This window comes from Glandiceps talaboti, chromosome 12 (genome assembly GCF_964340395.1).
Source record: "Glandiceps talaboti chromosome 12, keGlaTala1.1, whole genome shotgun sequence".
Classification (NCBI taxonomy): Eukaryota; Metazoa; Hemichordata; class Enteropneusta; family Spengelidae; genus Glandiceps; species Glandiceps talaboti.
In genome coordinates, this window is record NC_135560.1 from 10,476,171 (window position 1) to 10,491,116 (window position 14,946).

Here is a 14,946-nt window from a genome sequence, read left to right on the forward strand (position 1 = left end):
CAATATATATGCTGCAATTCTGCTACATTTGCTCTAAATTTTAATGATAAAAACATAAAAACATATCATATATGTAAAACATTTTACCCTAACATCAAGAAGTGGGCACGTCACAAAACATATTTCACAAAGATAAACTAATTAGAATACAGTACTGACATGACCAAATATGGTCAATGTAATTTACATATATATATATATTTCCAAATATGGTCATATTATGCATGCATGTCCTAATATGGTCATAATGCTAATTAATCATAAAAATCGACAGCTAATATATTGTATTTAATATAATATCAATAATATTATAAACTGTTATAAATGAGAAAAAAATGACAATTAGAAATCAAATTACATGTAGTAGTCATGGTCGATAAACACCTATGTCAAAATGAAATGATCTTAAAATAATAATCTTAAAAAGACGTGATAGATTAAATTTTAAATTGAAATAAATATCAAAAGATCAGGTCTTTTTTTTGTGGAGGTAAATAGTAGTCTGAAGAAATATTTTGAATTTTTGAAAGTAAAAATATGTCATATATAGTTTTTTATAAATCAAAGAAAGATAATATTAATAATAATAATAATAATAATAATTATAATATTAATATCAGCCATTTCTTATAAAATCTAAAAATATAAGTGTGGCTGTGAAAGTATCAGTGGTTTGCTCCATATTTCTGAACAGAATGCACAAAGCTGTAAACCAATCATATGGTAGTACTGTACTGACCAGGTGTGTCTGTGTGATGACCAGGTGTGTCTGTCATAACCAGGTGTATCTGGGTAATAACTAGGTGTGTCTGTGTAATAACCAGGTGAAGGTAATAACCAAGTGTGTATGTGTCATAACCAGGTGTTTCCATGTAATAACCAGGTGTGTCTGTCATAACTAGGTGTGTTTGTGTAATAACCAGGTGCGTTTGTCAGAACCAGGTGTGTCTGTGTAATAACCAGGTGTGTCTGTCATAACCAGGTGTGTCTGTGTAATAACCAGGTATGTATGTGTAATCACTAGGTGTGTCTTTGTAATAACCAGGTGTCTATGTAATAACCAGGGGTGTCTGTCATGACCAGGTGTATTTATCATGACCAGGTGTATCTGTTATAACCACCAGGTGTGACTCTGTAATAACCAGGTATGACTCTGGCTACACAGTATAATACCTATACCATGGAACACTTCTCTTTTACACCTAAGTGTTATTATGGCTATGTGTTTAAACACAGACTTTCAGTACCGGTAAGTCTTGGCAAAGAAATTGAACTGTAAATTTACAATGGCTGTAAATACTGAGTACTCCATACACTGCTAACTACTTCTTGTCTTTTTCTTTCTTTTCTTTCTCCTTTTCTTCTTCTTGTTTCCAGTATTTGTAGTTATTCTGAAGGTGAGTTGTTACTTCAGGACAGTCAGCAAATGCTACAAGGTAGAAACAGACACGTTATTGATGAAGATGACATACATCTGTATCTGTTTTGAAATTATTCACTACAGCTATCGACTTATATATCTACTTCTGCCATGTAGAACTTCACTTAGAGGCCAGAGGTCATATATCTAGTGTCATATCAAGTGTCACCTTGAGGTCAGAGGTCAACAACTTCTATCATGTCTAGATTAACCCAGAGGTCACAGGTCATATCTACTGTCAATGTCATGTAGAGCTTCACCGACAGGTCAGAGGTCATATCTCACCTTGAGGTTAGAGGTCATCTACTTCTATCATTTAAATAAGGCTAGAGATCACAGATCATATCCTACTTCTAGATATTAACCTAGAGGTCAAAGGTCACATCTAAGCTTCATCTAGGGGGTCAGAGGTCATACCTACCCCCGGTACTTACATCATGTCATAGCTTCATTCTGAGTAAATTTGAAAGATTTGTTGTGTATATATACCCCTGTAATCATTCTTTGGTGTTAGTTTATGCAACAATGAATCTTACCATATATACAGTCGTGAGTATCGTCAAGTATACACTCCACAAAATTAGTAACAATTTAATTGTGTTTAAGTTTCAGGGGGGAAAAGGATTGCTATGAGGGTATTATTGGCTGAATTGACGAGCGAATTATTATTCTTAAATAAAGCATGAACTTGCAGTTGAATTTGGAGAAACAAACAAGAGAATCTAGTAGCTATACACAGCAGTAATTGTCTATGTACTGGTAAGTCTTAGACACCAAGAAACGTGACACTTACTATCCCAAGCATCAAACATATCCACAACAAAATAGTCTATGAACGAAACCTGTGATTTGGAAACACTGAGAGTATTGCGATCAAATACTGGCATCACCACCGGTAAACTACGTTTTTTCTCTTCATCTGTCTGCAATAACAATTTTAAAAAAAAAAAGAAGATATTTATTTATTTATCTGTTGGTTTATTATTTTCAATGGAAATGTACACATCTTAAATGTCAATGAAGTTAAACTGTTTGCATGAGATGATATTTCACTATGGATGGTAAATAAAACTGAAATGTCTGGCTGTATGCTGCAATTGTTGGTGCCTGGTGTTTGTATAAATATCAAAATAATCTTTCATAATCTAACATCTCAATGTTCTATGTAAGATCTTGTGTGACATACATACAGTTGTATGTATGTACACGCACACAAGCACCACACACACGCACACATGCATGCACGCATGCACACACGCACGCACGCACACGCGCACGCACGCACACACACACACACACACACACACACACACACAGAACATTAACTGACCTGGCTGCAATATTCCTCAGCTATCCTTTTGGCCCATTCTCTGCAAAGATTCAATGGCCTAGCAGGATTTGAAATGTCAGCACACTTAATGAGCATTCGTTTAATAAGTGTTCTGTTTTCTGGAGTAGTAAGAGCTGCAGTTGTTGATGAACTGTCTGGTGTGCCTCTTCCTCCACTATGCTGTAACAATAAATTACATCATTGGGTCTCACAATAGTCAAAATTATTCTATACTTCTTGTACATTATATGTACACGTCCCGAAAATGCTGTCATTTCATGAACACAAGGATGTCATAGATTAGTCTCTCTTCTTTCAAGTTATGGTACATGATGAAATAAAGAAAATGATTACACTCCTTTGGTACATTCATTATTTTGACGTCGACCAGACTTTCTTCTTGAACACACTAAGAACATAAATCTGCCTTTGGGTACAGGACAGTCGTTTCATATCACATAGATGATAAACCACCAACATACTACACCACACCTCACCGCACCGCACAGTCACATAATGCTACATCATGCCATGCCATGCCACACCACACCACATCAAACCTCACCACACCACACACCATATCACACCATGCCACAGCACATCATGCCATGCCACACCATGTCACACATACCACGTACACCACACCACACACCTCACCATGCTCCACTGCACCACACTACACACCACACTCACCACGTATGCCACGCCACACCACGCCATGCCACACCATACCATACCTCACCATGCTGCTCTGCACCACCATACCACACCACATATCACATCACACCACACCACATCACACCACATCACAACATACACCATACATACCATTGATGATCCATCATCTGTGTCTTTCATGGCTGGCTTAATACTGTTCACAAATTTTGAAAGATGTTCAAAATGTCGCACCATTTCAGTTGCAAGGACCATATCAATGACAGTCTGACGAATATGTCGATAGTCGTCCCTAGATAACAAAAAAGTAAACAACATTATACAATTGTTGTCTGTCACAAAAAAGAAAACAAAATTAATACATAAGAAAACACAATATTGCATTGTTGACTGCCATAAAAAATATGGCATCAACTTACACCATATCGCTAATCACATCATGTAACCTTTGACCTCTGATTTGACCTTTGAGAGAAAATTGTCAGTAAAATTTGAAGGTCAATAGAGTATTTTTTGAGTTTAAATAACCAAGGTAATAATGACAGAACCTAATACACACAAGTGCACGTGGCATACTCGGGGCATTTGCACAAGTGCTTGTTGTGTTCTCTGTAGTCGTACTTCTGTGAGCACAGCAAGTGAAAGTTCAGCAGAAAGCACTGCAAGCACAAGTGTAAATACCCCTGAGTACATATGTTTATCCAACACAGCAAATTTCCATAAAAATCATACTGTTCAATCATGCAATTTTGTGTGCAAGGAACGAGTGTTTCCTCATTTGCATCTCATTTGCATGCAGGTATGCAATTATGTTTTTAGGTATTGCATTGCAGTACAAATACCACTAGACTTACGATGCACATGCACTGCAGGTGCAAGTTATCACAGGTATTATGTAATAATGTCTTTTAATCGTTCAGACTGTTGTTCAGAAAAGATACCTGGCAGTACCTAACTTCAAAATGAGTGTGAAAGTTATCACCAGCATGTACAGATATAAATCAGTTACCTACCTTTCAAGTTCTTTAAAGATATTACATCTATCATCTTTAGTTGTGATTTGGAATGCTAGGGCAGAGTGATGACTTTCCAACACGGCACTGAAATAAAAACATGATTTTAAATTCTGGAAAACTTAAAATCGAAACCTTTATCAAGATTTCATGTATGAGGAAGAATTATTATGTTTATTTACTAGAGACAGTATGAAACACTACAATGAGTCAATCTGAAATAATTAACAAGCCTTCATAGAAGACAAAGCCCCCCCCCCCACTGGCTTGTTGTGTGGCACAGTTATTATTTTCGTCTTATTTAAAACTCTGAAGAAGTAATATTTTCCATTGGTGAGAAGAGGGACATTTCCTGTAGTCCTTATGGTATTATTGCTTGTTTGATGGCTTTCATTGGGTGTCGTCATGATTTTCCGTCTATGAGGCCGGCTGAATCTGAGGCTAATATGAGACTAGCCTCATATTGTCCTCCACTGTGAATCTGACAGTGAATCTGATTCTGTGACTATCTTTATACTCTCATGACTCAGTCTTGCTGGTCAAATGACTGGTGAGTTACTAGCTGCGATACTTACACATCGTTATACAGCAGTGCTAAATCACTTCCAGCGTTACACAGAAATGAGTTGGTCCTTCCTGGGTGGTCTACATCATGTATAACAGCAGCAATGAGTGCAGATACTTCATCAGCTGGCTCTAAACATGCCTGTATATCAACACAATAATCAGTTATACACAAAACTCCTGGGCCAATAATTATCAAAGGTGGTACTAGTAATTTGAACGAGGTAAGCAGCCCAACATCAATTTTCCAAAAACTTATAGTTATGAACCCGCACAGTTCTTTTCTTGACACTCAAGACAAAAGAGATTGGAATATTTGTGATGTCAACACAAGATGTTTTCCCATGAACCCTTTCAGGAAATCTCCAAAATAGCTTAAAGAGATAAAAATATCAAACCATAAAGTTTACAGTCAAAAGTGTCAAGACAAAGATATCAGGACATTTGTGATGTCATCATAAGAGGTTTTCCCATCAACCCTTGCAGGAAATACACAAAATGGCTGAACACATGTCAAGTGCATTATGGCTTCTTTGTGTAAGAAGTATGACGTTGTTTGTACGAAGGAAATGTAAAGAAAACATACCTTAAGTCTATCTCTTTCTAAGAAATATGCTGTTGCATGAAGTACATCTGATGCATGTGTAGAGTTGTGATAAGGGTTGGTACTGTGATAGTTAGATTCAATAACTTGTAACCAACTTAAGATAATACTCTCAGAGACTCCAAGAAATTCAGGTACATTAAACCGTCTGAAGATGCTCATTCCCAAGAATACAAGTGGCCTGATAATTAACATAAAGAATACCTAAGTTTTTCAAGAACAAAGATTTTTTTAGTATAAAATGCTGGTTAAACCCCAATGATTGAATCTTATGGTCTTGGGTCACTACTGTCTAATCAGTGGCATCATGTGAAGGTGGTAAAATAATAAACAAGTTAAGTTATGTTATATGTTGATACGCACGCACACACGCACGCACGCACGCACGCACGCACGCACGCACGCACGCACTCATGCGCGCACACACACACACACTTGGCTTTAAAAAAGAAGTGGCTGAGATTAGACAACAGCAGCACCCCCCCCCCACCCCACCCCACCCCCCCACCCCACACACACACATTCCAGCCCCACCCAACAACTATTACCACAGTGCCCCTCATTTACCTTTTGCCTGTAGCTTTCTCTAGATCGACCACATCAAAGTCCCAGAGACTGCCATTTTCAAGAATTGCTTCTACATGAGGAGGTACTTGGTGCTGATTTGATGGTGGTGTCGATGGTAGGTGATGATGAGTTGCTGAAATAAAGTCATTTCATACACAATATTTATAACGCTAACTATTCATTGGATTAGTTACACTGGATGTAGTACAATAAACATCGTGTTTTTTTGCTGATAACAATTATTTAGTTTACTACAAAGTGAATAACAATGGTTTGTGGGGCAAACCTAGCAAGAAGAACTGGAACCAAAAATGCTGAATATACCATACTGTACACAATAATGTAAATTAGTATCATGCCAAATAGCAGGCAAAGATTTGGACCTAAGATGGAAAACACTATAAACATGGTAATTGTAATAAAAACAATTCTTTTGATGACAAATTATTTTACGTCACTGTTGACTCACATACCTTTAGAGAGTGTGACCTCTGAACCTGAGAACTTCCTCCTTGGATTGATTCCTTGCTGTGAGGAAAGAAAACACAAACATACAAACACAATAAGCCATCAAATCATTTTTCTGTTCAATAATTTAAATTTGTATTATTTTTAATAAAAATTTTGACAATGGAAAGTCCACACTACAAAATCCTCTCCCCGAGTACTTGCATCTTTTCTGATAGAAATCTGTCCATGAAATGGCTGTGATGTATTTTTATCAACATTTTTGAGAAGATTGGACAAAATGATATCAAGTAAGAATATCTGGAAGTAAATATGGTTGTTTATGGGTTGACAACCTTATTCTCAAAGTGTTATTGGTGGGGGGGGGGGGGGGGGTTGTGGAAGGGGGGATTTCAATAAGGTAATGTGGAAAACATTGTCAAGCATTTTAATCCATGGTAACCATAGTAGCTGTAACATTATGAACATTTGGTCCTTATCTTCTGTATGTTGTTTCTTTCCCCCTTTTTTTCTTGGGGGGGGGGATGTCACAATTTTCTTGCAGAGGCTGATATAGCATAGGAGCATGAATTATTATATTATTAATTTAGCAATTGGAAGAATCTGCTTCACGAATGAATCTCTTTGAAAAGACAAAATACCTTGAATATTAAACCAAAACTTTGCCAGATGAAATCTTGTTATTTTTTGAAATCATTATTCATCTTAAACAAATTACATATTATGGTGGAAGAAAGACTGAGCAATTTTTTTTCAAGTTTTTGGTGATTTAGTTTCACGACTAATGAACATGATTTCCAACATTCTGTTAACAGCTACTATGGCACACTAACAGATAACATATATCATTTCATCAAAGTGTTTGATTTACGCAGAGTTAACTTAAAGAGTTCAAAAATGACTTTAAAAAATCTTTTACATATTCAGATATAAGAAAATATAGAGAAATGGTTATTACAAAAGCTAGAAATATTGGCAAACAATCTTACATATTGTCTAATAAACTTTCAGGGTCCACAAAACCACAATTTTCATTGAATAGTTCAACAATATACACCATAGTTACCAAACTTCTGGTCATTTCACACGTAAAGATCACAAGAGGGCACTACTGATTGGCAAAGAGAAGGCTAAAATTTGGTCATGGCCACTGATCAAAGAACAATACACAAAGCCGTAAACACAATGTTAGGTTAGGCATGTTCTGATGTCTGGTAATATCATGTCTGCTTTCTTTATGCTATAATACTCAACTATTCTGGCCCACACTCCTTGCCTGAAAACAGTCTGTGAACAGCACTCCTAGTGGCCACACCATGAAATCTTTTGTTTTTCTAACAACTTGACTATTGTGTATTGTGTAACCAATACAAGGAAATGTACAATCACCTTAAACTACTCAACTTTGTAAATAACTGTTATTGTAAAACTGTAATTTTGCAGACATTCACTTGTGGGGATGTTCTCCTTGCAAGGCAGTGCTGAAGTGGTTTCATTTGTTTTTTCTAACATCCTTTACTGGAACTATTAAAACAAGTCATTTTTATGGCCACAGTATCCTTTCAAGAAAGTTACCGACCGTAATCGTGGAACACTGAAATACAGTTACTACATTCGACATTAATAATCATAACATCAGTTCCTGTAACTGATACAAAATATCTCATAAACTACACTCCTACAAATTTCAAATTTAGCTCATATTTGGCAGTATCATTTGAAACTCTGGCTGTATATGCAAAGTATATGTAAAGTATGATACTGTTCTTTACCATTTGCAGTTCTAGTCAACGTTTATTTTGTGGACTTGCCAAACGGTGTCAATGTGAAGCTCTGGGAAGGTTCTTCTGATACACAACGGTACCTTCTTAATATAATCATCAACATACTGACAACATTTGTCATTTCTGACATCACTTTCTATCCAATTGGAATGAACTTTGCAAAAAGTTTCAGTACTGACACACGTACGGCTCACTTCGTATTAGGTACAATATTTCCTTGGATACAAAACTACCAGTATGTGTTATTTTTCAAGTTTCTAACTGGATTGACAAATAATAACTGCACAACATGACATCCATCACCAAAAATATAGTTTAACACAAACTCTCTTTTAAGATCATTTTGATGTTGCCAATAGTGAACGCTATGCAACTACAGCAAAGATAGCATAAAAGTAGGTCGTGCAATATTAACTTTATATAATAGCAGGGCATTGTTAAAAGTTCTAAGTACTATCTTAAGACAAACTGAACTCATTAGAGATAAAAGTAAAAATCATGGTAAAAGAGTATATACCATAAAGAGAACCTTTTACAACAGTTCCTGAAAAACTTCGTAGTTTGAAATAAGTGACATGTTATAATGATGGATGCACCTTTCTTTGTAACTTGCTGAAAGCGGGCGTTTTGAATTCTCCACAAAACTTTGAGAAATGCAGTTTACATAATTCAAAGGGACTGCGATGTACTTTTCGAGATTTCGACACAACTAACAGTGCAACTTTGCACCGTATTTCATGTAAATTTCGGGAGAAGTCAACTGCTCTGTACAAAGTTTAAATGCTTTGAAGTCATTTGTATTTGTGAGGTGCATCCAGCGACAGTCTGGTCTACCATCTAGCTACTACAAAGATAAGGAAAAGGGAGGTGTATGATGGGAATTACTGATACCTCTCCACTGCCTTTGTTCTGTCTCAACATATCCCAGCATGCACGTTGGGTACAAGCAAAGACGGTAAAATGATAATTAGAAAGCCTCAGAGAGGCGACATGCTCACATTGGGAAAACATCACAGATACACAATTCAAGCATTATGGGGCACCAAGGGAAACTCAGTTTTCCCTTGCAATAGATGTGTGTGACTTTATGTCCATATTTAGAATATCATCATATAGGGAAAGCATGTGTACATGTCCATGTGTGTGTATGACTGTGGGTGCCTGTATCTGTATGTGTATATTTCTGTGTGTGTGTGTGTGTGTGTGTGTGTGTGTGTGTGTGTGTGTGTGTGTGTGTGTGTGTGTGTGTGTGTGTGTGTGTGTGTGTGTGTGTGTGTGTGTGATTTTGAGTGTGCTTGTGTTTATTTGTCTTGGTGTGTATATACCTCAACACAATTACTGGCATGCATAATATGATAAACAAGCCATGTCAAATGTACTGTATATGAATGTAAAATGACTTGAAAGACAGCATGGGTGCCGTACATACATATTTAACACATGAAACTCTAAAAAGTTATGATAAATATGTAAACCCTGCTATTTCATAATGAACATCTCATCCGTTTTCAATGAAAGTACTTGTTTGGTGACAAGCAATAGTTGAAGCACTTCTGTACCCATACATAACATAACAAACTATAAACATATTTATCTGAATGGACAGACACCTTCGACATTGGACAAACACAAGAAATACACAGTCATCTCTCTTCGAGTTCTGGACTTACCGACATGAGTCCACCAACATAATCGCTTGTGACCTGATCTTCCTCTTTCACTTGTTGGGGATTCAATTGGGGTGAATAAAGTTCAGTTGTACGTAAAATTTCGAGGACCCTATCAAGCGCCTGCACTACTGTGATAGGACTATTTTCCTGGGCAGCATTGATGATATTTATTACCTGTGATGAGACATACCTCATTAATATGCAATGTCATGATGAATATGCATGAGCTGGATTATATCTGCAGGTCACAGCTAGTGGTCACATAACCTTAGAATTTTTTTATACATGTTTTACTAGAATGAAGTTTTTGAGCATTTTTTAGCTGAGATTTTTGAGTATGTAAATGACGTGGTGCTTCTCATGAATGAAATGCTTCAGAATTTTAAAGAAGCATTGGAGTTTTTTGAATTTTTTTGACAAAAAATGGCAAAAAATGTGCTGCTATATGATGTTGAAAAGCAACTGCTTTGAATTCTATTTTTTAGGCAATATACTTTATAGTTCTAAAGCAAGAAATCTAATAAAATTCCATAACAGCTAGTACATGAAAAGTGAACTTTTTCACACTCGGTTTAAAACTCTGGTATCACACAAAGTTGACATACGACTACAATATCTCGGTGATTTCCAGAATGGCTGGATTTATTACTCTGGCAAGATCACTTATGACAGGTTGAGAGAGAAACAACTAAAACTATTATTGTGGCAAGTTTAGATTAATCTATCATTGATATGATTACATTCATGCTGTAAAATGGTTCAGTCTAATGGAAGACCCACACTGCGTTCTATTTGTGTAGTCAACTACCAGTGTACGGTACATCAACCGTCACTGACTTCCAGTTTTCACAATTACAGAACGATTTTATCTGCATCACCAATGCACTGCCATTATTCATTTCTCTAATCTACTATATATGCCACAGTAATACTTTAAATTTTGTGTCTGCCTTAACTTGTCCAAAAAACTTTCATTCATGAATTGTAGGAAAAGGAAGGTACTTGCTACTTACTTTTGTGATGGGTGCTTCGATTGTCATTGAATGGATTCTGGCCATTGATTGTCTTCTATTCAACACTCCTCCTGTGTGACAACAAAATAACAAATAACTCATCTAATTATTTCATGCGACACGCTGGTCTAATTTACAGATTAACAATACAACAGATATTCTAGATTTTCTGATTTCTGTCAATACAACAGATATTCTAGATTTTCTGATTTCTGTCAATACAACAAATATTCTAGATTTTCTGATTTCTGTCAATACAACAAATATTCTAGATTTTCTGATTTCTGTTATTACCAGTAAAAATGGAGGGCAAATTCAATGAGTGTGACATTCAATATTTGACAACTTTGATCATTTGTGCCACTGGTACTTTTGACTTATCGAAGACGGTTGAATTCTTTGCACTTACTTACAGATGAAAAATAATACCTTCTACCAATATTGCTCAGGGACGATCGCACAATGTCCCACAAGCTCAATAAACGAACTTCGTTTGTTAAAGACAAAACTCCTTCCCCCTCTCCCTAAACAAACATTCACAAGTTCGACATCAGCATGTTCAATTTATATATGATGGAAACCATGATCAAAATTGTACCGGTCACACCACTGTGATCGATGCAATGTAAAAACATCCTATAAACATATTAAAATACTACCAGAAACCCAGCACTGTATATCACATTAGAAGTAAATTTTAATCAACTTATGAACATCTCAGTAGTAAATACAGAACCTGTTATTATCGAAGGTGTGAAAGTTTTTAAAAATTTGGTTACAAGTGCGAAAACAAAGTTCAGCAACCGCATTGACGCCTGACCCCCTCCACCCTAAAGGAGTGAAGTTCGTTTATTGAGCTTGTATTGTGTGACTTTGTGTGACAATCCCTTTATCTACGAGTCTCTTGATCAAAAGAATTGATCAGAAATGGTTCACATGTCCTGAAAACTTATTGACTGATAAAATATCTTCAGTCCAATGAAGTGAATGATAGATAACTGACATTTAGGAATTAAACCTTCTATGAGCTAATCCTACTAAACGTGTATGAAATTTATGTTACGAATCAAATAGAAACAGTTGTTCGTCTATACTTGCTCTGCTATTTACATTCTCAATTTTTGTGTCTATGTATTGATCAAATAGCTAGGATATACATTTCAGTAAACAGGTTCATAAGGTTGGAACTTCGATAATATAGTAAATGTTTTTTTTGATACACAGCCAAAATACTTCTGTTCATGTTTACATTTCAGCAAACCTGCTAGGATATATTGTCTATCAATCTATTTAGTAATATCAATTTCAATATTTCATTTCTACTCCTTGACACGCTTAAAGGCTCTCACACCTCACAGTTTGCTGAAACAAGTTGAAATCGTAACACAGAATTTCCAGACATAAGTTTTTGAAAATCAAACTTTAATAACATTTTATCTATTTCTTGCAGAACTACACACTTATGCCAAACATGAGAGTGGTATGTCACATGAAAGAACTTTATCTATCGGAGATATTCTGATCTTGTAGAACTGTATTGTTCTACACCAATTTTACTTACACTTGTGTTAGATCATGCAGAGTCCTTGACTAAGCCCTCGCTATCACGTCATTGCAAATCTTTCGTTTTTTCTTAATTTGTACACAGAACATAATATGTGTGAGATTATGTATCACAACTTAATGCTGGTAAACAAAATAGAACAAAACAGAAAACAGACAAGAACACAACATATAAGAAGCTGAGAATGAAAGATAAGCGATGGTTGAATTAACCAAAATGAAAAGTTCAGTGAAAGATAAAAAAAAAATCTGGGAAGAGCTGATTGTCCTTTTTAATGGCCAAAAAAGTGAGGAAGAAGCTCTTCTATCAAAAAAGACCATGCAATAAGTTTGTTAAGATATTTATACATATATATATATATATATATATATATATATATATATATATATATATATATATATATATATATATATATATATATATATATATATATATATATATATATATATATATATATATATATATATATATATATATATATATATATATATATATATATATATATTGTGCAAGATATATATGAAAGATTACTTTAACTGTGCGAGTATATGGTTGGCATAGAAATAACACCAACACATTGGTAGTCATGGAAACATAGGTCAACATGGTCACTAACCCTGTTCACTTGATAGTGAGCGAATGTCAATAGAACCTCTACGCAAACCACGAAAGTCAATGGAACTGCGCCGTGGGAATCCATATATGGTTTCTACATGTATCATGGAAGCAGAGGAATGAAATGGAACAAGACAGTCATGAAAACAGTATGAGTTTTGCCAGTCAAATGATAAGTATGATGTACAAATGAAAGGAACATATAGAGCCACAAATTGTTAGTAATGATGGTATATGGTGTGTGTGTGTGTGTGTGTGTGTGTATATATATATATATATATATATATATATATATATATATATATATATATATATATATATATATATAGACTTCCATGTAGACAAAGGTTTCACACATAGCTAAGTACTCTACAGTTATTATAGTATCAAAACATCCATGCATTTATTATTATTACTTTGCTTACTAATTTCCTTTATTACTTTATTACTGCATATTTTTGAATAACGTCGATATAAATACATAAATCATTCTACATTTTTTGTACACTGAAATTATCATAACTATTAAAACAAAGTGCATCTGAGTAATAAATAGTGAAATTCAATTTCATCCTCAACATATTGTCTCATTGTTTAACTCTTGTATGAGGGGCTATAGTTTTATCGTTCTCTGTGTGGGTTGGTGTGTGTGTGTGTGTGGGGGGGGGGGCATGTTTTTCTGTCTGTATATGTGTGCATCTGTCTGTTTCATTATCAATTCAAAAATGGCCGGTTCAATCCAATAAAAATTTGTGCACAGATTCTTTAGGATAACGGTTAGAACTATTAGGTTTTTTTAGGCAGGATTCATAGACCCTAATTACCATTATTTGAATATAGTAAAATGTATCTCCTTTTGTGCGGAAATTCTTTAGTAACCATTGTACAATACAAGGAGATTGGACTTACAGATATAGCAAGTGATCAAACAGAAAATTCAGCGAAAGTGGCCAGGCTGTGAGAGATTCTAGTGTCATGACAACAGGATGGATATATCTTTTATCTCTCTCAAGTTTGAATGTATCAACTGATTTTCCAAGATTGGAGGTGTCTTAATACAAGTGTGCTATTTTCATTATGTTGCACCAAGATGGTTGACCACACATCATATTTAGAAGTCGACATAAAACAAAAACTTACCATTTGGCAAATCTACTCCTTCTTTGTATTTTTCTAGTTGGTTGAATTCTGATGTAGCGACTGTTTGGGTCAGGTTAGCCCCTCGTCTGATGAATACATGGTGACGCACTTTCCTATGAATAATTCAGATGCAAAAAAAAAACTGGTAAATTTTAATGTTTATCAACCCATCTCACAATAATTGTATTGAGAAAATTGAGAAAACCCATACAAAATTTCAACACCTAAGGCGAAAAAAAAATAATTGTGCATTTCCAATAACTTGGCCTCAGAAAATAGGGGTAGGTAGGTCAGGATTTTATTTCATTTTATCTTTTTTAATTGTTTTTTATTTTTGAAAAATATTGCCTTGACCCAAAAACAAACAAAATGTCGGTCAGAATATCCCTTCTGTGATAGTTTGATGAAATACATACAGACATCACTTAGGAAAGAAAACAGACATACATGAAGGTCAAGAAGACAGAGAATTTCTAATCTTTCTTATCTTTTACTCAATAAATTGCAGATTAATTGTAC

The 14,946-nt window shown here is 35.1% G+C and overlaps 1 protein-coding gene across 2 annotated transcripts in view; it reads right to left on the reverse strand.

Annotated features, from left to right (window-relative positions):
- Positions 1 to 657: 657 nt before the first annotated feature.
- Positions 658 to 14,946, reverse strand: part of LOC144443896 (high affinity cAMP-specific and IBMX-insensitive 3',5'-cyclic phosphodiesterase 8B-like) — a 62,810-nt gene continuing 48,521 nt past the window's right edge. The window contains exons 8-20 of one of the 2 annotated variants that reach the window (XM_078133493.1): positions 14,428 to 14,540; positions 11,109 to 11,179; positions 10,096 to 10,269; positions 9,317 to 9,334; positions 6,647 to 6,701; positions 6,174 to 6,306; positions 5,589 to 5,787; positions 5,014 to 5,144; positions 4,439 to 4,525; positions 3,579 to 3,717; positions 2,751 to 2,930; positions 2,214 to 2,343; positions 658 to 1,429 (exon numbers count right to left, since the gene is read on the reverse strand). In XM_078133493.1, coding sequence (XP_077989619.1) covers positions 1,323 to 1,429; positions 2,214 to 2,343; positions 2,751 to 2,930; positions 3,579 to 3,717; positions 4,439 to 4,525; positions 5,014 to 5,144; positions 5,589 to 5,787; positions 6,174 to 6,306; positions 6,647 to 6,701; positions 9,317 to 9,334; positions 10,096 to 10,269; positions 11,109 to 11,179; positions 14,428 to 14,540 — 1,537 coding nt within the window. In that variant the 3' untranslated portion in view covers positions 658 to 1,322. The remainder of the gene's footprint in view (positions 1,430 to 2,213; positions 2,344 to 2,750; positions 2,931 to 3,578; positions 3,718 to 4,438; positions 4,526 to 5,013; positions 5,145 to 5,588; positions 5,788 to 6,173; positions 6,307 to 6,646; positions 6,702 to 9,316; positions 9,335 to 10,095; positions 10,270 to 11,108; positions 11,180 to 14,427; positions 14,541 to 14,946) is intronic. The other variant, XM_078133494.1, reaches the window with a different exon arrangement.